At 47.0% G+C, this 27,966-nt stretch overlaps 2 protein-coding genes and 1 long non-coding RNA gene across 3 annotated transcripts; all 3 read left to right on the top strand.

Moving 5' to 3' along the window:
* The first annotated feature begins 2,857 nt into the window (after positions 1-2,857).
* LOC135827366 (uncharacterized) lies at positions 2,858-9,918 on the top strand. The gene is made up of 3 exons (XR_010555411.1): positions 2,858-2,979; positions 8,058-8,225; positions 9,760-9,918. It is a non-coding gene; the product is annotated as an uncharacterized LOC135827366 (long non-coding RNA).
* Positions 9,919-14,821: 4,903 nt separating this feature from the next.
* On the top strand, positions 14,822-15,595 carry LOC135827004 (uncharacterized). The gene has a single exon (XM_065339525.1). The coding sequence runs from the start codon at positions 14,822-14,824 to the stop codon at positions 15,593-15,595; it is 774 nt and encodes a 257-aa protein (XP_065195597.1).
* LOC135827005 (integrase/recombinase xerD homolog) lies at positions 15,595-16,479 on the top strand. Its single transcript, XM_065339527.1, has one exon. It carries the CDS (start codon positions 15,595-15,597, stop codon positions 16,477-16,479), a length of 885 nt encoding a protein of 294 aa, XP_065195599.1.
* Positions 16,480-27,966: the final 11,487 nt, after the last annotated feature.

The following is a 27,966-nucleotide window of genomic DNA, read 5'->3' on the forward strand; positions in this document are numbered from 1 at the left end:
TGTACACTGCAGACAAGCAGCGGAGAGTTGTAAATATTTGACTCCCGCCTGGAATGCTGGAATGCGCGGTCCCATCGAAATCCTGACCGGCACCCTTTTACTAACGGTACCTGAGATTAGCAGGCGGGTACCCGGGTACCTGGTACGCCCATTTGACCCCTCAAAAAACTTGACGAGACCACAGGTCTTGCAAGCTCTCTTTGTGGCTGTGAATTCTCTTTGGTGACTGTTATTGCCAGTGACTCGAGCATTTCCAGTGACACATTGTGAATGTGAGCATTTCGGCACATACAGCATCCTGTCTAGTTACTATTGTTAGTGGTCATGGTAACATGCTATTTTCACCTGTTGCTATGGTCGTTCGGTTTTTGAAAGTGATTAGTCAAGTGGTGTGCTTCACAGTACGAAGAGTGCTCGATACGCATGTAGGGCAGAGCCTTGTACACAAGAGAGAGAGAGATAGGAAGCTTTGTTACAACTCTGAGTTTCACGCATTCTTTACGATCATCAGATGATCCAAAACGGGCAGCCAGAACATAATGATTACGATTTCTGTCTATGTCTACTTTTGAACTACAATCAGCTGTGATCAGGAATGCCCAAGGAATTTGTACGGTCCAGGATGCAACCAAACCTGCCATTGTAAAAACCTATGTCACCCCAGCACTGGAGAATGCATTGATTGCAAAGACCCATACCACGGCAATGGAAGTGTGTGTGTCCACTGTGACTGCCGCTCCAATCCTGACAGGCTGTCAGTGTGTATACCAACGCAGTTTGAGTGTGGGTGAGTTTCAAGTGTGCGTTTTTTGTTGTTGGTGCGGTTTAGAACTGGATAATGCTGTTTGTTGACAAGGAGCAGCTTCGTGCAAAACTTTACTACAGAGATTATAGAGAATATTAGGCAAAAGTGCGCCTTACTTTGTTGCTTTCGTCATGATGAGCGCGAATCTCTTTGTGAAAAGGTAATTATCTGCACTTGTTCAAACCTAGTTCACACACAAGTTGTATGGTATGTGTTGTGAAGTAGAGACGTCGGTGGTAGCGGTAAATGAAGTTGGTTGTGTCTATGTGCATCTCACAATTCCCACTCAACTTGACAATTGACTGACTCTCGCCCGCCATTCAGATACCAATGGAGTGTCAAAATCCTTGTTGCGGTACAATACGTCCATACAGATGTCAATAGTGTCATCAATAAGAGACTAACAACATGTAAGGAACACACGTGTGCATTGAGAGGGACCGGATTATCACGGAGCTTCGCAACAAAATCGAAGCTATTCTTCACGGTGCGTTTGAAATAGTAATCTTGAACAGGCTATAGGTAGATGCACAGCCATTTCGAGTTAGAGTATTGAGGGGCCGCGGTCATGGATACTATTGGTCTAACATGGTATGTACGTTTATGGATATAAAGGGAGCTGTCTCCAAAAATTCTTTGTCTTATGTTGTAGTTCTTTGGCTCCTGATTATGATGGTGCTATTCGTTTTTCTCTGCGATGACTGGAAGTGGGTGAAAACTTGAAAAGAAGGTGCCTAAAATTGCCACGAAGTATCGAATGACGGCACGCCGGACTTGACCTCCACTCATACATTCGTCGTCAAAATGAAGTCCTGCCCCTGCGCTGGTCGATCGAGCCAATTGTTCAATGTACGGCACACTTGTGGCTTCTGAGCTCGGACACTGATGTGTATGTTGTACACAATCAGAACGCCAAAAAGGGAGGAAACAAACAAAAGTTGACATCAGTTTGTCCCACTAGTACTTCCTCTTTGAAGCTCCAGCTCTTTCGGTCTTTGTTTTGTTTCTGATTACGAAGGAGTGGATGGATATTTGTTTGCTGTAAGTGTGACACACGTACCTCGTACTTGAAAAATTAATGATTTCGTTGTATCGAAGGTGTTGTCCACGCGGCTCTGAACTGAAAGACGTCAGAGCTTGTCATCTGCATCTTCAGCAACATCGTCAGATGAATCGCCTTCACGTAGCATAATGTCACTCGTTACTTCGGGACAATTTTTGGCACCTTCTTTTCAAGTTTTTACACACTTCCAGTCATTGCAGATAAAACGAATAACACCATCATGATCAGGAGCCAAAGAACTACAAGATAAGACAAAGAAAATGTTTGGTGACAGTTGCGTTTGAAAGGTAATAAGGTCTAGGACGAAGGGTACCAGTAGGTTTGATGCGATCGAATTCATGTTTTGATATGTGTTCTTCATTCTTTAGTTTCTTTTAAAGACTTGTTACAAGATCCATAGAATAGTGAACAAGGCACAAACAGAAGAGGGAAATAGAATAGTGAACAAGGCACAAACAGAAGAGGGAAATAGAATAGTGAACAAGGCACAAACAGAAGAGGGAAATAGAATAGTGGACAAGGCACAAACAGAAGAGGGAAATAGAATAGTGAACAAGGCACAAACAGAAGAGGGAAATAGAATAGTGAACAAGGCACAAACAGAAGAGGGAAATAGAATAGTGAACAAGGCACAAACAGAAGAGGGAAATAGAATAGTGAACAAGGCACAAACAGAAGAGGGAAATAGAATAGTGAACAAGGCACAAACAGAAGAGGGAAATAGAATAGTGAACAAGGCACAAACAGAAGAGGGAAATAGAATAGTGAACAAGGCACAAACAGAAGATGGGAACAAATCAAGGAAGAAGTACTACAAGCCAAATGTTTTATGAAAAAAGATGCAAATGATCCAAAGGTTCCAGGGTTGTTTTGGCCTTACAAACATGCAAGTAGTAAGATTTACCGTCTAAATAGTGATATGCTGGTGAAGCTTTTCGGTTTCCTCCAATATTGATATGTATCTGCAGCTGTGCAACAGGATCTTGGCGCGTCAATGGAGCTTGTGTGTTATGTCCCCACGGCCGATATGGCGACAACTGTTCTATGTCTTGTTCTTGCCCAAACAATGGAACCTGCAGTGGTATCACTGGGCAATGTACATGTACTGCTGGTAAGTTTACGGATTTCTCCTACCGGTGTTTTGTATGCAGCCTCTGTTGATACGGTCGTTGCTTCTTTCTACTGCTGCTGGTGGCGGTGCTGATGCTGATGCTGCTGCTACTGCTGCTGGTGCTGGTGGTGCTGCTGGTGATGGTGACGGCGATGCCAATGTAGTTTTTTTGCTCTGTTGAAGCTTCTGGTGTTTGAATTTTGAATTCTTTATTCTCTCGATGGCACCATCGCCAATAAGAGATGAATTGATGAGAAGGTGAAATTGTGGGTTAAACAGTTGGAAAGTGATTTACATCACTTTGAACTTTACAAGTATGGGAGAGGGTGAGCGCTGCAGGAGCAGATTGAGTTAATCAGCAGTGAGCAGATTTCTTGTTTGAAAGCAGGTCGGGAGGAGATGTCACGAATGCTGTACTGGGCCGTAACTTGAGCGGGGGTGTTGAGCAAGCGTATGTGTTGTGGGGCATATTGGTATTTTATGGAGTGAGCAAGAAGGGTGAGCTTCACTTTGCGGCGAGAGAACATTGTCGGCCATTTGAGCCGATGGAGCAGTGTTGAATGATCCAGAGGAGTGTAGAGGGGGAGACGGAGGCAGATTCTGGCCGCCTTGCGCTGGATTCGCTCAAGACGGTCAAGGGCTGCGATTGAGAGCGGAGTGACAGCAATGCATGCATGTTCAACTATAGGCAGGATATATGTTTTGTAAACGAGAGAGGGAGAGAGCGCTGCTATTGTTGCTTAACCCTCATTCCATGTTGACCTTTTCCTACGTTCCCAGTATATTGGGGTCCATTTGGACCCCAGGAACATTTTCGGTGGTATTCTTGCAAACTCTCCATTTTATGTATTTTTTTGCTTCCTGTAGACCAATGCTTTGACCAAACTGCATTTGTTGCCAACTCTGAAGTTTGTCGGGATTATTTGCAAGTTTGCAAGAATACCACCCAGAACTTGCCTGGGGTCCAGAAGGACCCCAATATACTGGGGACGTAGGAAAAAAGTCAACTTGGAATGCGGGACTATGGCTGTAGAAGAGCATTTTTTGTAGGGCCTCTACTTCAGTGGATGCAATCCATGTATTCGGTGGCCATGGAGATAAATACCCAAACTATCGCAATTGTTGCACTTCCCTGTGTGCCCGCAATCATATCCCTGGAGTCCGTTTCGACCCCACAACCCGAAATGAGGGTTAAAAGGTACCTCAGTAGGAAAAACTTTTTAATTCTTTATTCTCACGATGGCACCATCGCCAATAAGAGATACATTTATGAGAAGGTGAGATTGTGGGTTATGCAGATTAAAAGTGATTTACATCCCTTTGAATGTTACAAGTATGGGAGAGGGTGAGCGCTGCAGGAGCAGATTGAGTTAATCAGCAGTGAGCAGATTCTTGTATGAAAGCAGGTCGGGAGGAGACGTCACGGATGCTAGCAGGGAGGGCATTGTAGTATTCTAGGGACTTGTACAGTGGGGAGTCTTTACAGCGATCAGTTCTGGAGGGTGGGAGGTGCCAAATGCCTGCGTGTCGAAGGCTGTACTGGGCCGTAACTTGAGCGGGAGTGTTGAGCATGCGTATGTGTTGTGGGGCATATTGGTATTTTATGGAGTGGGAAAGAAGGGTGAGCTTCACTTTGCGGCAAGAGTACATTGTCGGCCATTTGAGCTGTGGGAGCAGTGTTGAATGATTCAGAGGAGTGTAGAGGGGGAGACGGAGGCAGATTCTGGCCGCCTTGCGCTGGATTCGCTCAAGACGGTCAAGGGCTGCGATTGAGAGCGGGGTGACAGCAATGCATGCATGTTCAACTATAGGCAGGATATATGTTTTGTAAATGAGAGAGGGAGAGAGTGATTTAGTGTCTAGAGTTGATTTGAGCCTAAAGAGAATATTAAAAGATTTTACGGCTTTCTTCAGCACAAAGTCAAGGTGGGCTGACCATCTTAGGTCGTGCTGAAAGATGATGCCGAGGTGACGATGTTGTGTTACTGTTTCTAGTAGGGTTTGCCCAAGTTTTATTTCGGGTAGTCGTGGTGGGTTAGTTGAAATGGAGGATGACGGTTTTCGTTTTATTGACCAGCAGGTTGCAGCGCTCTGGCCATTCTGCTGCGCCATCGACGCTTCTTTGTAGCGCAGCCTCACACTCAATGTAGCTTCCTGCAATGGCAATCAGTGCGGTGTCGACCGCGAACTGGCTACACGAGGTTGTAGCATTTTCACAGGCAGTGGGCAGGTCAATGGTGTACGCCAGGAACAGAAGTGGTCTCAGGACAGAGCCCTGGGGCACTGCCGCTGGTATTGGTATGATGGCGGATGTTGTGCACACCCGTCATGACGTACTTTGCACTTCTCTACGCGCGCTGTCACTATGTACCGCGCTTTGCTTGCTTGCCTCCTTCTTTTATACTGCTGTTCTTTCCATGTCCACTTCATTCCTGATGATGGTCATAAAGACCGAAACGTTGTAACGATACCAATGGATTTGTGTGAAATGCAGTGCTCTCTTGAGTTTAGGCAGGTTGCCTGCAAACGATTCAAGTATAATGGAGCTGCGTGAAGCGTCCTTCAAAATTTTGTTTAATATTATTATTGGTAGAAAGGAAAAGGACATATGGAAACGAATTAAGAGTAACTCTCCAACACTGTAACTAGATACGATATACAGTCAGAAAGTGCAACAACTAGGCACAAAACTGACAGAGTACTGAGACATTCAACGTCCTGACACCTAGTTGTTGCACTTTCTGACTGTATATAGTATCTAGTTACAGTGGTGGAGAGTTACTCTTAACTCGTTTTCATATGTCCTTTTCCTTTCTACTTTTATTATTGGCTCAATACCCGAGTTTCAAATTATTATTGGTATTATTGTTTCTGTGGGTGGTGTGCTGCTGGGGTCGGAGGTTGCCTTGTATGACAACATGATCAGAGGCACCCATAGGGGGCAGGCTTGTGATGGTGATGTTATTGCGGCTGAAGCTAGAGAAAACGAGCACAAGCTACAGTCCCAACGGAACAAAGAATGTCCAGTGACAATCGACATTCTTAGTTCCCGTTGGGACTGTAGCTTGTGCTCGTTTTCGTTGCGCTTGCACTCCCCTCTGTGGTCTTTCCATAACCTTGAACCTTCCAAGTTGGAAGGCTGTTGGTTAGCGCTACGTAAATGTGTTAAAGCTAGGTGTCAGGACGTCGAATGTATCAGTACTCTGTCACTTTTGTGCCTAGTTGTTGCACTTTCTGACTGTATATAGTATCTAGTTACAGTGGTGGAGAGTTACTATCAACTCGTTTCCATATGTCCCTTTCCTTTCTACTTCCATATTTTTTTTTTTTTTTTTGTAATTTGTTTCGTTTTTTTTGGTATTTCCGCAATTGAAGGTATTGTTCTCACTGATATTAGAGAGGCTCCGGGGTACGATTTTCCTTGCCAAAATCTATATGGGCGGTACGGATTTTTCCAGGCGTGCTCCATACAATTTTTCGGCATGGAGTATCCGTGTGGACTGGCTTACATACGAACCATGTTTCGTATGGAGATTTTGCTTCGTCGGGTACAGAAAGATTTTTCGCGTACAAATTTGGTATAAGAAACATCGATTTTCTGCAGGAGGTTTTGATTTCGGTACAAATTTTCAAAATAAAAAGGCATAGCGTCGGAATGTGACGTGTTTGCGATCGTAACCTAGACAATGAGGGCAAACACATAAGTTCCGTACTCCGGAACATTTCACTGCTCGAAAACTTCGTGTAAAAATCCGTAAAAATCCGTAGCACCTCTACGGGTTTTGGCACGAAAAATCGTCCTCCGGAACCTCCCTATTGTGTGGTGAACAACGTTACAAAGTCTGTAGGCTAGGATTGAGTATCCTGGGCCACCAGTGGGCTGAAGCGTGAGCCCTTTGCTGGGGCAAGGGGTTGTCTTTGGCCAGGGTCGATGTTGTTGCTTTCTTTTTGTTTGTTTTTTGGAATTTTTGAAATAAGGTGAGGATTCTGAATTGGGACTGGGTCTCCAGCGTCGTTCGGAGGTAACCCAGGGGTTTGCTGGCTGTTTAGACATATCTGTGGTAGTCACAAGTAAGGAGAGGAGGTCTTCAGCACGCGCCACATCTGGGTGATTACACTTTGTTGTCGGAGTAGTTGTGTCCGTGTGCGGTGAGGTGGATGTTGTCGTACCTGCATTTGTGCTGCCTGGCGGCGTTCCGGGGTGCACGGTGGTGCTGGTTGCCGACATGGGCGGTGCAATGTCGTTTTGGTACGACTCATACTGGTCATTGACTGGTCGTTGACTGCTTTTGGCGTGGCGTTGGCAACGTCGGAGGCCGTTTCGGATACGCCGCTGTCGTACAGTGAGAGTCAGCTTCAGCTCCGCTGTTTCGCTCTTTGCTGCCAGTGCTGCTGCCTTCTCTGCCGGCATGCGTGGAGGCGTGTGCACTGTAACGGTTTTGGCAAGTACGCGCAATAACTGATAGAGAGTTGAAGGTTCCATTGGTTATATTATGTTAGGTTTTGAGAAAGTTAACAGAACCAAGAAACTGCAAGCTACGCTATAGTGTCCACTAACAACACCAGTTACTAAACAATCAGCTAGTTGGAAGGCTGTGGGTGTGCCCTTCCAAGATGTGCGTGACCTGTTGCCCAGTTAGTTGTAGAACGTCAGTATCGCATGAGCTGATTTTTTTGTAATTGGTGGCGTTAGTGGACATTATAGCGTAGCTTGCAGTTTCTTAGTCCTCTTCTACTTTCTTAAAAATTAATATTTGGCTCTCCATCCGAGTCCATTCCATGTTATTTTGCCTTTATTTTACTTCACTTCAAGCTACCTTAACCTGCTGCTTTTGTTGCTGCTTCTATTGCTGTTCTAGCAACTTTTTTACTTTCTTATCTGCCGCTTCTACCGTTGATAGAGCAATACGGTAGCCGTAGCATGGATTTTAAAGTTTGAGCTGCTTCAGCTGTCTTCTCGGCTGTCGCTAACTCTGGTGTTTCAGCATTTCTTGCTGGCTAGGAATTTGGCAGTACATGTCTTGACATGTTTTAAGCTGGCCCTTTGCGTGTGTTATTGCGTTCAAATTCCATTGCAGGCTATCACGGATTACGTTGTCAGGCAGAATGTTCTACCGGTTATTTTGGTCTCGGGTGCTCGCAGGAATGCACTCAATGTCCAAATTTATATGGGTTCCGCCATTGCCATCATATCTCCGGAGAGTGCCAGTGCCCAGTCGGTCTCACAGGGGACCAGTGTCAAACAAGTGAGTGCCGGTTATCGCGGTAACGCACTTATAAGCATGTGTGCTGATAAGTGAATTTTTGCGGCGAATCAAATTTTCTACTTGGTCCGCGTCAGCGATATTGTCGCTTATCTTTCAGCTTTGTTTATATGTCGCCAATGCTTACTTGGCAGCCCATTTCATCCCAATTTTGGTTAGCAAGTTAGTTTGCTAGTACCTGAAAGGTCTAGCTAGAGTTCGAGTGGATTTCGAGAGCGACAGGTGGGTGATTCTGATTGATACAGCGCTGTGCAGGCAAGAGCAGCGCAAGCAACAAGAACGTAATCGGCTACTCGGAATCAGCTCCATTTTGCTGAACGGCCGAGATCGCTCACCTCAGGGATTGCTCATCAAGCTGAGATCGCAGCTCCCTTACCTCCAGCTCAATGCTCGGAGTATCCAGCGAGTCGTGGAGATTTGCAAGTACTGTACGCATCGTCGTCGTTCAAAATAAAATCTTGCAAAGAGCGGCGTCTGACTTGAACCACACAGGCTGTCGTGCTGCCCTCGCGAAGTCCTATAGAGAAGGCGACCGTCACGATCGACTTCTTTTTAGAAAATAGCCAGGCAGCGGAGAGGAAGAGAGATGAGCTTGCAAAAGCAAGAGAGTCGATCCCGAGCAAAAATATTTGTCGCCAGCGCCGAGAGCAGCGAACAGGAGGACCGAAAAAAGTAGGAACCCTTCCTTGGACAATAAATTCCTCGCAGCTAGTTCTCATTCTATACCTTACCGTTCATCGTATCAAGTTTTATCACTTCAAGTGCACACGTTCATGTCCAAAGTCTAAGCTCAAATTGTCGAAAGATAAGCGACAATATTGCTGACGAGGACCACGTAAAATGAAAGGTATTTCACCTAAATGCGCATGCGCGATCAGAGTCCGCTTGCCAGAGTCTTTGTTCTTGACTAAGTCTTAAAGTGTCAGTTTCATGGTCCCTGTATGCTCTTTGCCGACTTTCATCCATGATTGTGTCAAAGTGAGAATTTTCGTAGTGCTTCGCCCATAAGAGGATGTGCTTGTAAATGCCAGTGTGTTTATATCCGGTTTACAAGCACATGCGCCTACATGTGTGTCACGACAACAACAGTATTGTTGATCATCTGTTTTGGAGCGCAGCCATGCTTTTGTTCGCACAAACATTGTTGTACCCTTGTCTCATCTCACAGCTCAGTATCTAGTCCGAAAAGGTGTGTTTGCACTCTTGCTGAATTTGCAGTACAATATGGAATGTTTTGTTCACTCCACAACGAGGGAGAGGGAGTGAGAGCGGGAGAGAATGAGAATGAGAGTGAAAAGCGAGAGGGTGTGTATGAGAAATAGAGAGAGAGAGATTGAGAGATGGAGAGAGAGAGAGGGAGGGAGAGAGGGAGGGAGAGAGTGCGGGAGTGTGTGTGTGTAATTATTTTCAAAGAGGAAATCCTTCAAACCCACCCGCTTCCAAACGGGAAGCCTTTGTTCTTATGCCCCGCATTGCTCAATGCGTTCCTTCATTTCTCGTGCGCATTATATTGCAGCGATTACTTGTGGCCAACCGGAAAACAACACTTTGCACTATAGCCTCTCCACTGGGCAGGGTACGGTGTACTCAAGTCAACGGTATGTAATTTGCAACCAATTTTACGAACCTGACACTACAGTTCCCCAGTCAATTTACTGTCAGAATAATGCCAAATGGTCGGCCTTCCCTAGCCCACCCTGCATTGGTGAGAGCAAATTTTTAAATTTTTGCTACGTGTGTTTCTGGCAAGCCATCAGAGCTGCAAGGTGTAGCATGTGCAAACTGTTTCCTTTTTTCTTCTTTTTTTACTATTAACACAGCCCTACTGAAAACAGGTGGAGAACAAAAAGAAACGAGGAAAAAGGCAAACACATAGGGGATGTAGTGACGACGTGCCGATGTGCTGAGAGCAACTCAACTGACAAGGTTGTATTTGTTGCTGACATTGCTTGTACCTACGTGAAAGAGACCAGCCTGGGCCCACCACCACTTCTCGCACATGTTCGAGAAAATAGTGGACTTTCGTATAAAGAAAAGAAATAAAAATGAACTGATTGTTTACACAAATAATCTACGTGGAGATAAAAGTTTTATAATAGCTATGAAAAGTATGAATGCCGCAGACATCACCACGCAACGTGAGAATTTGTTCAAGGTTTAACCCTTTACGTGCTGAGTACGAGTTAACTCGCGCTTTATGAATGACCTGATCCAATACGGACAAGTTAACTCACAAAAGCATTCTCGTGGTATATTGCAGTGCATAGACCAGTGTACAAACTTTCGTATCATCGTCAAACATTCACGCATCGCAACAATCAATACACCATTGGAATGGTCTTGACCTTATCTTCCGGGGATATAAAGTTCTTTGCGATAGGATAAGAATTCATTGAGCGGCAACAAGATGAACACGGAAATCATGGGCCAGGGGGAACGCGATTTGTTCATTACTTCTTTTTGTTGAGGAGCGTGCCAAGGGATTTCCCTTTAGCATGGTGCATGCGTGATGGATATAAAATGAAGCGCTTGGATCTCAGTTTTGCTTCTACCTAACAGCCTAAGTGTGAATCTAATTTGTTTCTGCTTGCAAAGTTTGGGTTTCTTTGTGTGGATGTATACGGCTTCCAAAACATTCAGCAATCTAGCACTGCGTACACGTGACGCAACCTCGTTAGTTACATGTATGTCCAGTGGTTGTCTCTTTTTGTCGCACTACATGTCACGCTTATTGAGTTTTCCCGCACTTGCACCTTTGTGTCATTATTGCAATTTTCGCTGTTTACTTTAGCTATCTTCTTCTTTGCGCTGTTTTACAACCTTCTTACTATATCTGTCCCTTTTCTCTTGCCTGTTTTTCACCTGACGAGAAGGCTTGAAAGTATACTTGTGAAGACAAAAACTTTCAAGATGTTTGTAATGAGCCAGGAGTGTGTCCTTTTTATGAGTATTATTCCATGAGAATAGCTTTTATTTCTCGCGGTGCAGCCATTTATAGCGACATATACTCGAAACAAGGCGAAATGGGTACACACTATCATTATTTGTCCAAAAAAACTACCGTTTATCATAACCATAAATTAGCCCCCACAAGGGTTTCACCCTGCGCAGGGCCAGCAGTCGAGGACATCTGAGAGTTGTAATTTTTGTACTCCTCCAAGGTGTGATTTTTGGCGTGCTGGCCCAAGCACAAAGAAGACATATGCAAAAAAAACTGCAGAAAATGGTTGTTGTTTGATCCTTTAGTGTAATCTTTGTTTCCAGTCGAAGCTAGTTGCTGTTTGGAGCAGAAGCGCTGAAATTGACTATTTTCTGCATGTACTCATACATTTACTCATGTACTCAGGCATGTAGTCTCACTCGTATTTTAGCTCTTTTTCTGGAATGGATGCTGCTCTGCGCACCTTGGTGAACATTTCCTGCGCTCGTGGAGCAGCTGAAAAGGACCACTGGTATTTCTGGTTCCTGGTTTGAAAGTGGAGAGTCGACTTTTGTGCCTTGAAAAAGGAGTAGAGAGCGATAAAGGTACGTCTGTGGCTTATTTTTGAGTGCTCCTCGTACATTTTTGATCGTGATAGAAATGCTCAGACCAAAGTCAGACCAAAGTTGCCGTACAGTTTTCTTGTGGATTTTTTAGTTGTTTCATCTCGTATCTATGTCAGTATCGTGTTGGTGAAGTGGAGAGGGTGATTTTCTACCTCTAGGCTTCGTTCGGCCGACTTTGCTTCGTCCTCGTTGAAAAGTGATCCTGAAAAAAGTTCGATTCGTAAAATTATGTTGATTTTCAATGTACTTGATGACATGCGATTGCTGGCTATGAGTTGAACGATATAATCGGTTGTGGCGACAAACGCGATTAGGCCGGCTGCAGGGACGCCGTAATGTCGCACTCGCCCCAGCACCATTCAAACAGTTCCCTTTGGCAGTTCACGGCACGAACTTCAACAAAGCCCCGTGAATGCGTACTAGGGGAAGGCTAGACAGCATGTCTCTAGACATCAATAGGCATCGTATGAAAAGCCAGTCAATAGCACTAAAGAGCGAAAGCCTTTGTCACGGTTCGGTTTCACTCGCGCACCGGGCCCGAGCTGCCAGCGCAAACAAATGCCGGGCGCGAGCTGGCAGCACGAACAAACAAGGTACTCACACGAGACCGCTGGGCCAACGGATGGCCACAGCCATCAAAAACAGGAACAAACCCATCCACGGCTCTTTCTCTTGCTAGCTGTGCTGCTGCGTGCATCCAACTGTTTTGCAATTTCTTTCTTCCTTGTTGCAATTACTCGGCGAGATTTGAAATTTCTAAAGTTCCGCAGTCGCAGGAGATCCTGAGCCGTCACCATGAGCTCCGTGCCATCACTTTCCGATCTCCGCCAACTCAAAGTCGACGGAGTTGAAACTCGACTGCGAGAACTGGGGCTTTCTTGCTCAGGCAATTTTAGAGCCCAGGTGAGCCGTCTGCATGAGCATTTGTCGGCCCAGGCAAGAAACAAAGCTAAGTCTACGAGCCAGGTCGCAAAAAAGACCACGCGTCGGCGGGCTAGTCCTGCAGTCCCGGCCACTCAAAGCCCCGCGGCCGCGACCCAGCCTGACTCGTCGCCCGCGTTCACGTCGCAGCAATCTGCCGAGATCTCTCGGGTCGTGCAAGATGCAGTGGCGTCCTGCATGACGTCATTGACAACTTCGATGGGTCTACCGGTGGTACCTCCACATGCACAGCCAACTGTAGCAGCAGCAACAGCAGCACAGCGGGCTGGTCCAGTCTCTGGTGATGTTGTGGTGCCTGACTCTGAGCCCGAATATGTCCAGCCTTCACTGGCTTCAGCACTAAGACCAGACCAGGAGAGTCTCTTCCTGGACGGCGATTTGCTCGCCCCAGAGCGTCCACCATCCATCCCATTACCTGCCCTCAGCGACCATCTCACGGACAAGATTATCAAACGTGAGTACGTTGATTTTGGTAGGGTACTGGGAGAGCTGGCTTTTGATACGAGCATGGGTCCGGACAGTGGGTTCACCCTGCAGGGGACGGGGGACCACATCACCCTTGTGCCATCTGCCATGTCGTCGTCATCCCGTCTAAAGAAAGTTGTAGACTTGACATCGTGGTTGGAGGCGTTCTCAGCCTTCGCCCAAGTAGCCCTCCACCACGACCCCGGCAGAGGTCCGGAATTATTCAAGTACCAAAGCACAATCGTGAAAGCGGCCGCACGCTATACATTCGGTGCGTGGTCTGGCTTCGACATGTCGTTCCGTGCAAGAGCTGCACGCAGCAAATCTAGCCTTGCCACGTCAGATCCGGAACTCTGGTCGGAGTGGTTTACAAACTCCATCCTGCCTCCCTGCCGTCACTGCAACCGGCAAGGTCATTTAACAGTTCGCTGCCCCCGCGCCCGTAGCCTAGCTTCACTGTCTGACGGGCCAGCAGCCAAACGCCCCTTTCCGGCACAGCGGTCAGGGGCTACCGCTCACCCAAACGCCCCAGCTGTCTGCCACGACTACAACCAAGGCCGCTGCCAACGCGCAGCCTGTCGCTACGGCCACCAGTGCAGCACATGCTTTGGCAGCCACCCCGCCAAGTCATGCCCAGGAAAGCCAGCCGCCGCCAGCCGCGACCAATAGCTCGCAGTTGCCCAGCTTGGAGACTCGGTCACTCCAGTCACTCACCGGTAACTCTACACTCACCCAGGCCAATAGCACTCACACACTCTGCCCAGCTGCTCACATCTCTCCTACACGCACCCTCGCTCACGAGCCAATCCATTTGCACACGCCTGTAACCCCCATTAACGTTTCTTACCTGCAGGACGCTTTGTGTCAGCATCCTGATCCGGCTTTTGCCTCATTCGTAATACATTCTTTGTCTTACGGGTTCGATATTGGGTTTGCTGGTCCCCGTACCTTCCGAGTCTCTCGTAATCTCAAATCAGCGATTGAGCACCCTGACATTGTCGATGCTGCCATCGGTCGTGAAATTGCCGCAGGTCGCATGGCCGGTCCCTACCAAGAGCCCCCCTTCACACTTACACAGGTCTCCGGTTTGGGTGTGGTTCCCAAGAAGTCACGGTCGGTGCAAAAATGGCGCTTGATTATGCATCTGTCAGCACCACAGGGCCACTCAGTGAACGATGGTATCCCTGTCGACAAATTCTCTGTACAGTACTGTTCGGTCGACGACGGCGTAAATCTCGCACGGTCCCTAGGCCGTGGCTGCCATCTGTGGAAGGTCGACCTCCAAGACGCATTTCGCATTTGTCCAGTACGGAAAGAGGACTGGGAACTATTATGCCTGTTCTGGCGCGGGCAATATTACGTGGACAAATGCCTACCCTTCGGCCTTCGCTCATCACCGTCGCTGTTTAACAAAGTCGCAGACGCCCTCCAGTGGGTCATGTCGCACAACTTCGACGTAGCCCCAGTCATCCACTACTTAGACGACTACCTTGGTGGAGCGACGGACTCTATCGGCGCACAGCACCAGCTTGACCGTGCCCTGGTAGCCTGCCACGACTTAGGCTTCCCGGTCAATCCAAAAAAAGGTGGAAGGCCCTAGTACAACCCTGACATTCCTCGGTGTCATGCTGGACACAGAGCGCTTCGAAATCCGCCTCCCATCCGACAAGTTAGAAGACCTTCTCATTGCCCTCAAGGCTTGGCAACATACCCGCCCTACCGCCCGCAAGTCTGAATTGTTGTCCCTGATAGGTCACCCCAGCTTTGCCTGCAAGGCGGTCCCTGCGGGCCGCATGTTTCTGCGCCGCCTCATTGATCTCAGCACGACGGTCCCGCATCCAAACGATTACATCAGAATCACAGAAGACGCCAAAGCAGACATCCAGTGGTGGCTTGACTTCCTCCCTGCCTGGAAGGGCGTCGCCTTCTTCCTAGAACCCACGTGGTCAGCCGCCGCCGATATGGACCTCTACACGGACGCATCTAGAGCCATCGGCTATGGTGCTTTCTTCGCCGGCCGGTGGCTCCAACACCGGTGGCAGAGGCACCAATCCCAGAGATCCATCGCGTGGATGGAGCTCTTTGCCATCGTGGCCGCAGCATCCACATGGGCACCGCAGCTGCATCTGAAGCGCATCCGCTTCCACTGCGACAACCGTAGCGTATGCGACATCTGGCTCCGCTCACGCACAAAGTGCCCCGACTTAATGGCGCTGGTACGCACTTTGTTTGCCATTGCTGCCCGACACAACTTTCACGTCATAGTCTCCCACATCCCCGGCACTGACAATGCGATTGCTGACTCTCTGTCTCGGTTTCAGATGGCCCGATTTCGCCGACTGGCACCCACAGCAGAAGACACGCCATCTCCGGTGCCCGAGAGCACCTACTCCCTCTGATGTTGGAGGGTCAGGCCTACCAGTGGCTAGGCCTGTCAGCGTCCACACGTGCCACATACGCGACAGCCTGGAAACGACTGCACCAATTCTGCCAACTAGTCGGCACCAAGGTGATTACAGACACCATCATGCTGGCGTTTGTAGCCTACCTGGCGCGTCAACATGCCACGTCAACCGTCCGCCTGTATGTGTCGGCGATCCGGGCAATTGCCAAAGAAAACGGCAAAGATCTCTCGTCGCGAAGAGTGGACCTCGCAGTTCAAGGAGTGGCACGTGCACAGGCCAACCGAACTAAAAACGCCAGTAAGCCAATCCTCCTGCCCCACATGGCAGCTATGCGCAGGGCCCTGATACGGTCTAACCTCAACGCGACCGACCGAGCCATGGTATGGGCAGCTATTTGCCTGGGCTTCTTTGCGTGTCTCCGGGCAAGTGAGTACACTTCCACAACCGCCACGACCATGTCAGACGGTGGCCTCCGAACAGAAGACCTCTCCATCACGCCGCAGGCAATACAGGTCACAATCAAGAAGTCCAAGACCGACCAACTCGGCAAGGGTCACTCCGTCCGGCTCACAACCACCAACTCAACGGTTTGCCCGGTCAAAGCCATGCATACCTATCTATCAAGACGCCCCAACCTGCCCAATAGACCACTGTTCGTTGACAGCTGTGGCAAGTTCCTAACTGCACCAAGACTCACCCGTCTAATCCGTCAGCTCCTGAGCAGCGCAGGGTACCCACCTATCCAGTATTCACTGCACGGCCTCAGAGCCGGAGCCGCAACCACAGGAGCAATGAGCGGCTTCACCGAATCCGAGATCATGAAACTCGGCAGATGGCGAAGTGCCTGCTACAAGAACTATGTACGCTGTGGAAAGTAACTGTTCGCCGTCCGCAGGCGCGCAAGCGCGCACAGCCACACCCACATACACGCACCCGCAGACACATACACACGCACGCACACCCACCCACGCATGCACACACACATGCATGCACGCGTACACGCACCCACAGTCTGACACCGCACAAGCATGCATGCAGGTACACACGCTGCGCACACGCTGGTACGCCCATTCGCGGACGTATGCACTCACGTTCTAGCACTGACTGTGCACGCACGCCTCTGATACTTATGATAAGTTATCTGCACCACTCTGTTGCTGTGCTATAGCTCCCACCTAGCGGTGTGGGACACCCCATGCTATGGCGGTGTGGGACACCCCAGACCATGGCGGTGTGGGACACCCCATGCCATGGCGGTGTGGGACACCCCATGCCATGGCGGTGTGGGACACCCCATGCCATGGCGGTGTGGGACACCCCATGTGTGCACGCACGCTCCGACTACATGCGATTCAAACCCTTCTCGGTGTCACTAAGGGAAAACAAACATGCGAAGGGCACGCATTTGAACTACGTACATGTAGCTGAAGCGCTTGAATACCACACTAAGGTCATTCGGCTGACCAACGCGGAATTTGGGGGCATTCGGCGGCTTGGTCTGATTCCTAGCTTGTTGGTAACCGGCTTGAGGTTTCCAAGGTTGCTATGACAACGTGCAGTCATGCGCAGGGCCACCCAACATGCGTTGGGGGCCCAGGAAAGACAGAAACGCGTTGCTAGGCAACAGCAAAAGCGCTCAGCGAGTATCACGCTACTCATGCAGCACGCACGCTGGCTTAGGGTATCACGCTACCCTTGCGCTGCGGGGTACCACATTGCCCCTCGCTGGAATCAGACCCGCGCCCCGGATACCTTGCGCTGGCCTCCTGACGGCCAAACTCAACCAACTTGCGCGCTGTGACTGGGGTTGTGCATGCCTTAGCAACATAATGTGGCCCAGGTCGGCAGACTTTCAATTAGCCAAGCGAGCTACTCAGGCCAGGGCGCATGATCACTATTCGCAGCACTTATCGTCCATGCAGCAGTCGGGTTAAAATCGGTTGTGGCGACAAACGCGATTAGGCCGGCTGCAGGGACGCCGTAATGTCGCACTCGCCCCAGCACCATTCAAACAGTTCCCTTTGGCAGTTCACGGCACGAACTTCAACAAAGCCCCGTGAATGCGTACTAGGGGAAGGCTAGACAGCATGTCTCTAGACATCAATAGGCATCGTATGAAAAGCCAGTCAATAGCACTAAAGAGCGAAAGCCTTTGTCACGGTTCGGTTTCACTCGCGCACCGGGCCCGAGCTGCCAGCGCAAACAAATGCCGGGCGCGAGCTGGCAGCACGAACAAACACCGTACTCACACGAGACCGCTGGGCCAACGGATGGCCACAGCCATCAAAAACAGGAACAAACCCATCCACGGCTCTTTCTCTTGCTAGCTGTGCTGCTGCGTGCATCCAACTGTTTTGCAATTTCTCCCTCCCACCCACGCCTCTTGATCTGTCCTAGCTCACTATTCTGGACAAATATTAATTCAATTGCAATGAAGCGCCGGGGGCCGGCGGGGGCATTCGGCGGCTTGGTCTGATTCCTAGCTTGTTGGTAACCGGCTTGAGGTTTCCAAGGTTGCTATGACAACGTGCAGTCATGCGCAGGGCCACCCAACATGCGTTGGGGGCCCAGGAAAGACAGAAACGCGTTGCTAGGCAACAGCAAAAGCGCTCAGCGAGTATCACGCTACTCATGCAGCACGCACGCTGGCTTAGGGTATCACGCTACCCTTGCGCTGCGGGGTACCACATTGCCCCTCGCTGGAATCAGACCCGCGCCCCGGATACCTTGCGCTGGCCTCCTGACGGCCAAACTCAACCAACTTGCGCGCTGTGACTGGGGTTGTGCATGCCTTAGCAACATAATGTGGCCCAGGTCGGCAGACTTTCAATTAGCCAAGCGAGCTACTCAGGCCAGGGCGCATGATCACTATTCGCAGCACTTATCGTCCATGCAGCAGTCGGGTTAAATGTGTGATCAGGGTACGAGTGCCGTAAAGTATAGAGATACATTTGTTTGTTCAGGGTGTCTATTACCCACGAGAAACCAAACACTCTTTCCAAAGCAATGGGTCTTTTTGCTTCAAATTACGCTGTAAGGTAAAAAACCAATCCAACCTTTGATGGAACTGATGACAAAAATCAATTTGGAATTCAATTTGGACACTTTGCTCTCGCACAAACCGGATTTTCGACAAGAAAATTGAAAAGTTCTATGTTTGAGGGAAAGATGCAAATGGAAAGAGCTTGGAGAAGATACTGACTGTCACCACCAGGACTCGAACCAGGAACCTTCCCTTGAGGCCAGCAATACTCTAACCACTGGGCTATGGCGTTGCTGTTATCCCAGCAGAGGCCACAGCGAATTTCTTTATTTAGCCATTGCACATGAAATTGATGTAATGCCGCGATGATGACTGTTCCAGGTGTTGATTGATAATGTACCAACTTTTTCACACCTTTATTTGCACGTCGGAAGAGAAGTTTATGCAATCTTCTTTGCATCGCCCACAACATTAACTATCAGCACATACAAAATTCTTCCTTCTCAACAAATTAAGGTAATGTAGTCTTCCCCTCTTCAGTGCTCCTTAATCGCAATACACGTCAATGTTCCCTATTATCACAACAAAATTTGAGCTGGCTCCTTAACGCACTAATATTCAAAATTGATCAAGCTGAACCTTTAACCCTTTGAGGACTACCTAAAACCTCCTGGATTACTACCATTTTCAGGCGAAAAATCTGTATTTTCTAAAATTAATCTAGTGTCATAAAATTTGGTTCTAAAGAGACATAGACATCAGTAGGCAACAAAAACCAAAGTTTCTACACCATATATCCATTATAGAGGTCAGAATGGTCAATTTAAAATAGGTGTATGCTGCGATTTTCTCCAAAAATCGGGATTTTCTCCAAAAATCGGGATTTTCGAAAATTGATAATGATTATAGTGTCCTAAAGTTTGATTCTATAGAGACATTAATACAGCTGTCATCCTTAGAAAAGTAAAAAGGATCACACTGTTCATCCTCACTATCGCTCCTAATAAAGATAATGTCGAGGGCCTCAGACAAGGAGACACTTGACACGTTACGTGCCATCGGCACTCTCAACAAAGTAACAAGTTAGTTTCAAATTCCAAATAATTTCTCAATCGGCGCATTCTCTGAGTATACTCAAATGTAGCCGGTTCTCCACGGTACCGGTGCGGATCGACTGCGACATGCCTCACCTTGACGAAGAATCAGATCGAACTCGTCTGAGCAACATATGAGCGACTTCAAGCACCTAAATATTTATCGATATCGCAATTTTCTCAAAATCGGATATACTCGTCTTTAGGAATCCAGCTATACCTTAACCCTTTGAGAGCCGATTGAAAATTTCAAAATTCTGCATATTTTCATGTTCTTTGGGACGTAACTTCAGTTCTACTCACTCAATCTTCACAATCTTGGGCTTCCTGGAAAGGTCTCCACGAGAGGAAGAGACTGAGGTCACGCATGATGACCAGGACGCCATATCAAACTCAAACCCAGCGCGGAGAGCAGCGAACTAGCGAAAACTGCTAGAGATGCGTGCACTTTCGTCCTGCTCCAGTATTTTCATTTTTCTTGATCGCAGAGTTTCGATTTTTTCGCTGTGTACCCTTGGAAATACTACCAGTGAAACCCACGCAAATTTCAGTAACTCAGCGCGAGGAAAAGTCTCAAAATTCTCCTTAAAAACGGATATATTCGTCCTTCGTCCTCGAAGGGTTAAAAAAAAGGAAATTATCATGTCCGTTCCTGAAGAGAACCCACGACGGCCGCTAACACCCGGTAAACCCTAGCAGCAGATGCAGTCCCTAACCTTCGGGGTGAGTGACTAAGCCTCACAGCCACTGGCACAAGTGCCTAGAAAGACCCCTTTAGCCACATCCATGTGTCCCTTGTGCTTGGCTACAAGTTCCCACAAAACACTCCAACATCATCTCCCTTCTGGGCACAACGCAGTCTGCATGTTTTAATCTCACTGTTTGTGGATAACTGTGACAGTGCACCCTGCAGATTTTGCATCCATATTGTGCAGCAGTCTTAATTTGAAAGTGTAAAGAAAGAGGAGGAGAAAGTACATGAAAACGAGTTATGCAGCAACTATCCATGACTGTAACTAGATGATAACGATTCAGAAAGTGCAATAACAGGGCACAAAATTGGCAGGCTACTGAGATATTCAGTGACCTGAGACCTAGTTCTAACACATCTCCAGTGCGCAAACCAACAGCCTTCCAACATGGAAGGTTCATGGTTACGTAGGACCGAAGAGGAGAAGGTTTGTCATGTGGAACTACTTGTTAGTGTAGTCAACTCGTCCACAATAGTGTCATGCATGAGGAGTACCGTTAAATATTGGCGTCCGGTTTTGTACAATTCGTTTTTGCAACGATTCTCCCTTCCTTTACCTCTGATATTGCTGACCCACCCAAGTTGGGTGGTGTGTTGCTTTGCTGCTTCGAATAATTGTAGTTAGACATTGCCATGTTATTAACTGGTCTCCTAATCGTTTTGTAACAGTCGGCATTCTTTGTTGCCATGGGTCTTAGCTTGTGCACATTTTCGCTGCGCTCACGTTCATCTTGAACAGTTTCCAATTATTTAGCACACTAGCCCACAAAATTGTAAAATGGACTCTTCAAAATAGAATGTTATTGCATTTTTCAACTGCAGACGAGTATCCTCTAACGGGCCATCGCTACTGCACTCAGGTATCAGCTATTCTGCAACGCACCCTAGACCATGAGTACCTTAACTTCACAGCCGGCAAGGACCTGTGTGCCAGGAAGAATGGCCGGTTGCTAAGCGACACTGCTTACACGGATAACTGTACTAGTGGGTTACTTGCTGCACAGAAGCTCGCATGGCGCAATCATTCCAATATGAGCAGTGAGAAAGAATTGGCATATATCACACAATCTGCAAATGCCAAGTGGAACACCTCCTATATGGCCTATGTGGTATGCGAATTCAGTGAGTATGTAAAAAAATGTACACATGGATTTAACTGCTTTTGCAAGCCCAGTGTATGGGGCAACACACCAAACGTAGGATAATGTCATAACCAGATAATACGTTTATGAGATATATATATATATAGAGAGAGAGAGAGAGAAAGAGAAAGAGAAAGAGAAAGAGAGAGAGAGAGAGAGAGAGAGAGAGAGAGAGAGAGAGAAAGAAAGATAGATAGATAGATAGATAGATAGAGAGAGAAATAGATAAGTAGATAGATAGATAGATAGATAGATAGATAGATAGATAGAGAGAGAGAGAGAGAGAGAGAGAGAGAGAGAGAGAGAGAGAGAGAGAGAGAGAGAGAGAGAGAGAGAGAGAGAGAGAGAGAGGGAGAGAGGGAGGGAGAGGGAGATAGAAATAGAGAGAGAGAGAGAGATAGAGAGAGATAGAGGGAAAGAGAGAGAGAGAGTAAGTTACATTTATAAGGACAGGTAAGTATAACAAATGAGGACTGAGACCTCTACAACAGGGTTTTTATGCCTAATAGCAGGTGCATGATTTAACAAGCAGGTTGTCAGTCTAACTTTTGTGCGCAGATTGAGAAAAGCGCAGAATTTTTGTAATGAGATGAAAAGCAGAAACAATAAGAAAAGATGAAATGAAAGCCTGCTCACAACCCCGCCCAGCCTGGCGAACTGGGAATGGTGAATTAAGAACCTGGGTTCAATGCTCGAGCAAGTGCTCTCCGCTCAAGGTGTTCACAGCAACTGATAAGAACTCATATGGGGAAATGATAGAAAAGATATCATAAGATTAAGGGAATAAATTTCAACGCAATTCAATAAAAAGAGTCCCACATACAGTACCTCAGAAAAGTGGATCTTCCGACCAATGGTTTTGTTGGCAGCGCAACCAGATGATGTAGCTGCTTCGCAGAGACGTCTTACTCCACAAATTACAAATAAATGTTATTCTTCGATTAGAAAACCCAAGCACTTTCTGAGCCCTCCAAAGAGAGTCCGGGATGAAAAACCGCGCACCTATCTCAACCGAAAAAGAAGCCACTTGCCACCTGTTTGCTCGGCATGGATCGGCTAGATCCGCATACCGCATGTCCTTCGGCGAGTTATTGACACTGAATCTTTCCTCAGCACAAACTGTCAACTCCATTCAGAATACAATCCTACGACTCGTGGGGTACAGAACTATGATTATATGGTCTTAGGGTGGTAAGTGCAACACAGCTAGGGAAAGAAATCTTTGCAGAGAGAAAGAGAAAGAGAGTGAGGGAGAGAGAGAGAGAGCGAGAGGAGAAATAGAAAGGATGGAGAGCGGAAATTTGTTTGAGATCAATACGAGCAAGGAGAGTCAAAAGGAGACTCACTCATCATGACAATTTTTAGTTTCGCATCTGCACTCCCTGTTTGGGACATATCCGCTTACTTCTAAATCTCGTGTCCAAATTTGTGAATTTGTGAGTTTGCACCTCATCATTTTTTTAGTTGCAGTAGCTTTCAAGGAAGCAAAAGATGATAATATTTGAAGAACAGATGCCCAAGTCACGGACTTTTACGTGTGATGTGTTTTCCGTAAGATTGGTCCGTTTTTGCTAGTCCTAAAAGCCCCTGCAACAGTACTGAGCACCAGTCAAAGGGTTTATTCCCGTAGCTATGCAGAAGCCAGGGTCCACACAGCTTTAATTTGGTTTTTATTTATTTATTTGTTTGTTTGTTTGTTTGTGTCACGCCTGACGCTATCCCGTATCTGTTCCGTACCATACCGTACCATCAAACACAGCTGGCCACAAACAGCTGGCCACAATATTTGCTGGCTCCCGTATCTGTCCTCTACCGTACCGTACCATCAAACACAGCTGGCCACGGGCCACAATATTCAAAGAGGGCTTTCAAATGCAAGATCATAACGTGAAGCAACTTGGAAGAATTAGTATATATGCGAAGTGTATCGGGGGATGCATGCAAAGCGATAGTGAGGGTTCGAATCCCAGGTTATGTCTTTAAAAAATTGGAGAAATGAAATTTTTTTAACATCCCTATGCTTGTTTTGCCTAGGTCATCAACGGAAAAAAAGCATAGCGTAGGACCCTGAGCTTCCAAGCTCTCTCGTTCAAGTAACCATTCTGATTTACCTCCTACATAGTTTTCTTTGCATCTTGTGGAGAGATTTATATAGCATCTTTGTGGTATTTCATTCATTTAATTCCGGATTACCACACTGTTGAATAGAACGAGAAAATTGATCCTGGACGATTATAGGTCTACAAGTGAAACAAATGTTGTTTTTTCATGGTGAAAGGAGAGAAACAAGAGAAATAGATAGAGTAATTACTGGACCACCAGCGGTCTGATCAAGTATCAAACGTCACAAAGATTCTCGAGTAACAAATAAATGCCTACCACATGAAAGCAACGTTTCAAATTCCGTGTTTCCCCCATGATTGTAAGTCACACCTCCGTTTTCAGGTTTGAGCAAGTTTGGATGCATTCACGTCAGTACATAGTATGTCATGCCCACTGTCCACTGCTCATCCTCCGAGTTAAACGCTTTGTTACCCTTGAATTTTAGTGGAAAAAGGTGCAACTTATATTGGGGGGAATACGGTAGTCAAGAAGTCTGGCGCTGTAAATCTCTTTATAGCATTTCCCTGTTGGGAATCGATCCCATGTCTCAGACTCCCATGATGCATAACAGCTGTCATGCTAGTTGCGTTTAGGTTGCATAGCAGTAGTACCTCCACCAATCTTTTCCGTTTTTCCATCCAGCGTGCAATCGCCAAGCCGATGACCATATCACAAACATATCGGCTGATGGCATGGTTACCTGTGATAGTGGCTATGTGTACCTGCATGAGCAGCCGGTGTGTAATGGAACAACACAGGTTGACATTTGCACATGTAAGTTCCCAATCATGGCGTGAACGTGAGAAAGAGAGAGTGAGAGAGAGAGAGAGAGAGAAAGCGAGAGAGGGAGGGAGAGAGAGAGAGAGAAAGCGAGAGAGAAAAAGAGAGAGATAGAGAGAGACAGAGAGAGATAGAGAGAGAGAGAGATAGATAGAGATAGAGACAGAGACAGAGACAGAGACAGAGACATTGAAAGAGAGATAGAGAAAGGTAGAGATAGATGAGAGAGAGAGAGAGGGAGAGAGAGAGAGAGGGAGAGAGAGAGGGAGAGAGAGAGAGGGAGCGAGAGAAAGGACGCGTTTACAACACAGCTCCTCTCTCCCCCCTCTCTCTCTCTCTTCTTAATTTGCCTCTCTTTGTATCTCATTTTGTCTCTCTTTGTCTCTCCTTCTCTACGTGAGTATTGAGCACTCTTTGAGCACTGGAGTATGGTAATTACATCATTCTGAATTTAGCCTTTCCTCTTCTTGTTTGCTGAGTGATGAAGTGGTTCAGATTTACATATCCTAAGTTTGATAAGGGCGCATTTCCCTTCCTTCTTTGTTCTTCCTGGTATAGTTATTATTATGTTGGCTAGATTTCAGAGGAAAGCTGATCTTGCAGGCTTGAAACAATGCAGTTGGTGGTTTTGCTTGGCCTTGTGCCATCTCAGTGAATTTTTGCTTGCTTTTGTCTTTGCTTACTATTTCCTTGTTGCAGTGAAAATAGATTGTGGACAACCAGCTGACAACATTTCCTGTAGCCAGCTGTCAACTGCTAGATCTACTTACTACACAACCAGGCTGGATGTTATCTGCTCCCCTGGATGCAAGGCAGACCCAACAGTTTCTCAGTCAACTACATGCGAGATCAACGGAACATGGTCACCTTTATCCAAGCCATGCTTGGGTGAGTGGAGAGTACTGCTATCTGCCTGGCTGTGTTCTCTAGTATCTTGATGTTTGTGTACGAACCACATTATCCGGAGGAAACGTGGCAATGTTACACTGCTGTTCAATTGAACCTCGAAAGGCAGTGTAGAAGGCAGTGTGTTTCGCAATAAACAAATATGGTTGCGCCTCATACTCATACTCATACTCATACTCCGGGAATACTTTACATGCTGCTTGGGTGCATTGGAAATGGGGCCGAGTTTGCAGGGGAGGTGTTCTCGCTATTCCTGCCCTTTGTCCCACACTTGTGCACTGCACCGGCTTAGAGTGCCACTACACTAGTATTGTTTCACAGTGTAACCCTCTGAATCGGCATAGGCGCCTGGTGAGTTTAGCAGTCGCCGATTGTGTCTGTTGCTTTCCCATTTTGACAGATGTTGATGAATGCAATGGTACCAGCAATGGTTGCTCAAAGGATGCACACTGCATAAATACAGTGGGAGGGTACAATTGCACTTGTAGTTCTGGGTACACTGGAGATGGATATGCCTGTCAGGGTAGGGAACATAATGTAACTACTAGCATCTACTAGCTACTCCAACTACTAGCTATTCTATCTCTCTCTCTCTCTCTCTCCTTCTCTTTCCCTCTTTTCTCTCTATCTCCTTCCCTTTCTTTATTTCTTTCTCTCTCTCCCTCTCTCTCGCCTTCTCTTTCTTTCTTTCTCATCAATGGTCCATTCACTTTCCTTCCGTGTACTGGTTTTTGGACAACCTACGGTATCCAGCGCCAAGCCAAGCGGGGCAAAGCCACTGAAGTCTACCTAATGCACATACTTCCTCAGTTTTAACAGATATAATGTCCAGATCGAAACTCTGGATTCCGCAGATGTAAAATCCAATTCACTTCTTTAGACAGGATAGTGCCAATCAAGAAACCCAGGTGCCGTCCATATGGAGCATTTGCAATATTCGACTGGTTAAGATGAAGTACCTGACTTGCAGAAAAACTTATGTTCAATTAAAATGTGTGCGCGTCATGAGTTGGTTTCACTCTTCTAATTGTGTTGGATTTCTAATACAAAAAGGACATGAGGGTAAGGGTGTGCATCAGTGATAATATATTAAACACTCTCAAGTACTAGAGCAATAAATCATGAACAGTGATACTATATTGGAGGCCAAAAGCCTTGAATACGCACTTGACCAATGCATGCTAGCACTTTCCTACACTGTTCAGATATTGATGAATGTACTGCAGCTAACCATGCATGCTCTGAGGTAGCTCAGTGTACAAATAACCCAGGGGACTATACTTGCGCATGTAACATTGGCTACGCTGGTAATGGATCATATTGTGAAGGTAAGAATGGTACTTGATAAAACTGTGACATGGAAATTGTGGGCACAAGTAATGCTACCAAGTCCTCCAACTAAACCAGATTTTGAACAGTCAGACATGCACAATCTAGCTCAAAACTTTGGAATTAATCCAAGTTGGAAGATCGTTGGTTAGCGCTATTGAGCAATGCTCAAGCTGACTTCCATGTCTTCATGAATGTCTCAGTAATCCTTGTCAGTTTTGTCCTAGATTGTGCACGTCTGACTGTTCACAATCTGGTTTAGTTGGTGGACTCGATCGCATAACTTGTGCCCACAATTTCCATGTTACAATTTATTTTTCCTTGGCTCACCATCTCACGGCTGTTCCAGCACAGCCACTTATAAATATGGCGTCGTTCGGTGCGATTTATGTAACATTGTACGAATCGTGCAAATACGGGATGAGTTTGCGTTTTTGGAAGAAACTCTTGTCGCCCCTCGCGTGGTTTCACGATTTGGGAAGCGAATCCAAGAGAAATGTTTTGAAAGCGCTCGAGCGAGATACTCGACTTTTAGGTAATTTGAGAGAGAAGAAGGGTGGAAAGGCGTCCTGGCCTGCCCAGTTAGCTGTCTTTCCGCTTTAAATTTCCTCAAAACTACTCCTGGTAGTCCAGAGATCGACCGCCCCTGTGATTATCGGCCTCTGCTTGGCGTGCGCGCGTGTACAATATTCAAATTGGACATTTCGTACTCGTTCAACGCACAATAAGAGAGATATAACAATTTCCAGCTCACTTGGCCGGCTGCTGTGTTCTTCTACAATATCCCACATGCCAACTAAGCAATTTACAGCAGGAAGCAGCCTTCTAGACTCAACAGCAACTAAAGGGCCACGCCATTTGTCTTCTGAATCAAGAGAAAACAGGTTCCTGACCCGCCTCGCTAACTTAGAAGTTCATACGCGAACAACAACGATACTCAGGGAAGACAACCAGAGGATAGTCCTCTACCTGGGAAAATTGCCATCTAGCCTGGGAAAAATCCAGGAAAGGCTTCTCGGGGCCGAGTTTGACAGCGACGACACAAGGAGTACTTCAGAGTGAAGCGAAAGTTGCACGACGCAGAACAAATGTTTCTTGAAGGAAAGGCAGGCATGTGAGGTACGAGCGGAAAGCTTGAAACAAGATGCACGTGATCAGCGTGTTCCCAAGGCTGTCTGGGCTAACCAGTCACCAAAATCCACGGGAAACCATGGCCTACTTGGGTTCTGGCGATTTGACAATTCAAATTTTCTTGCCATTGAAGCCCGATCGAGACT

The sequence above is a fragment of the Sycon ciliatum genome, chromosome 11 (assembly GCF_964019385.1).
Source record: "Sycon ciliatum chromosome 11, ocSycCili1.1, whole genome shotgun sequence".
In the NCBI taxonomy this organism is placed as follows: Eukaryota; Metazoa; Porifera; class Calcarea; order Leucosolenida; family Sycettidae; genus Sycon; species Sycon ciliatum.

Excerpts from the sequence above, each read along its gene's own strand:
- LOC135827004 (XM_065339525.1), top strand. The coding sequence starts at position 14,822 with ATGCTGGACACAGAGCGCTTCGAAATCCGCCTCCCATCCGACAAGTTA.
- LOC135827005 (XM_065339527.1), top strand. The coding sequence starts at position 15,595 with ATGTTGGAGGGTCAGGCCTACCAGTGGCTAGGCCTGTCAGCGTCCACA.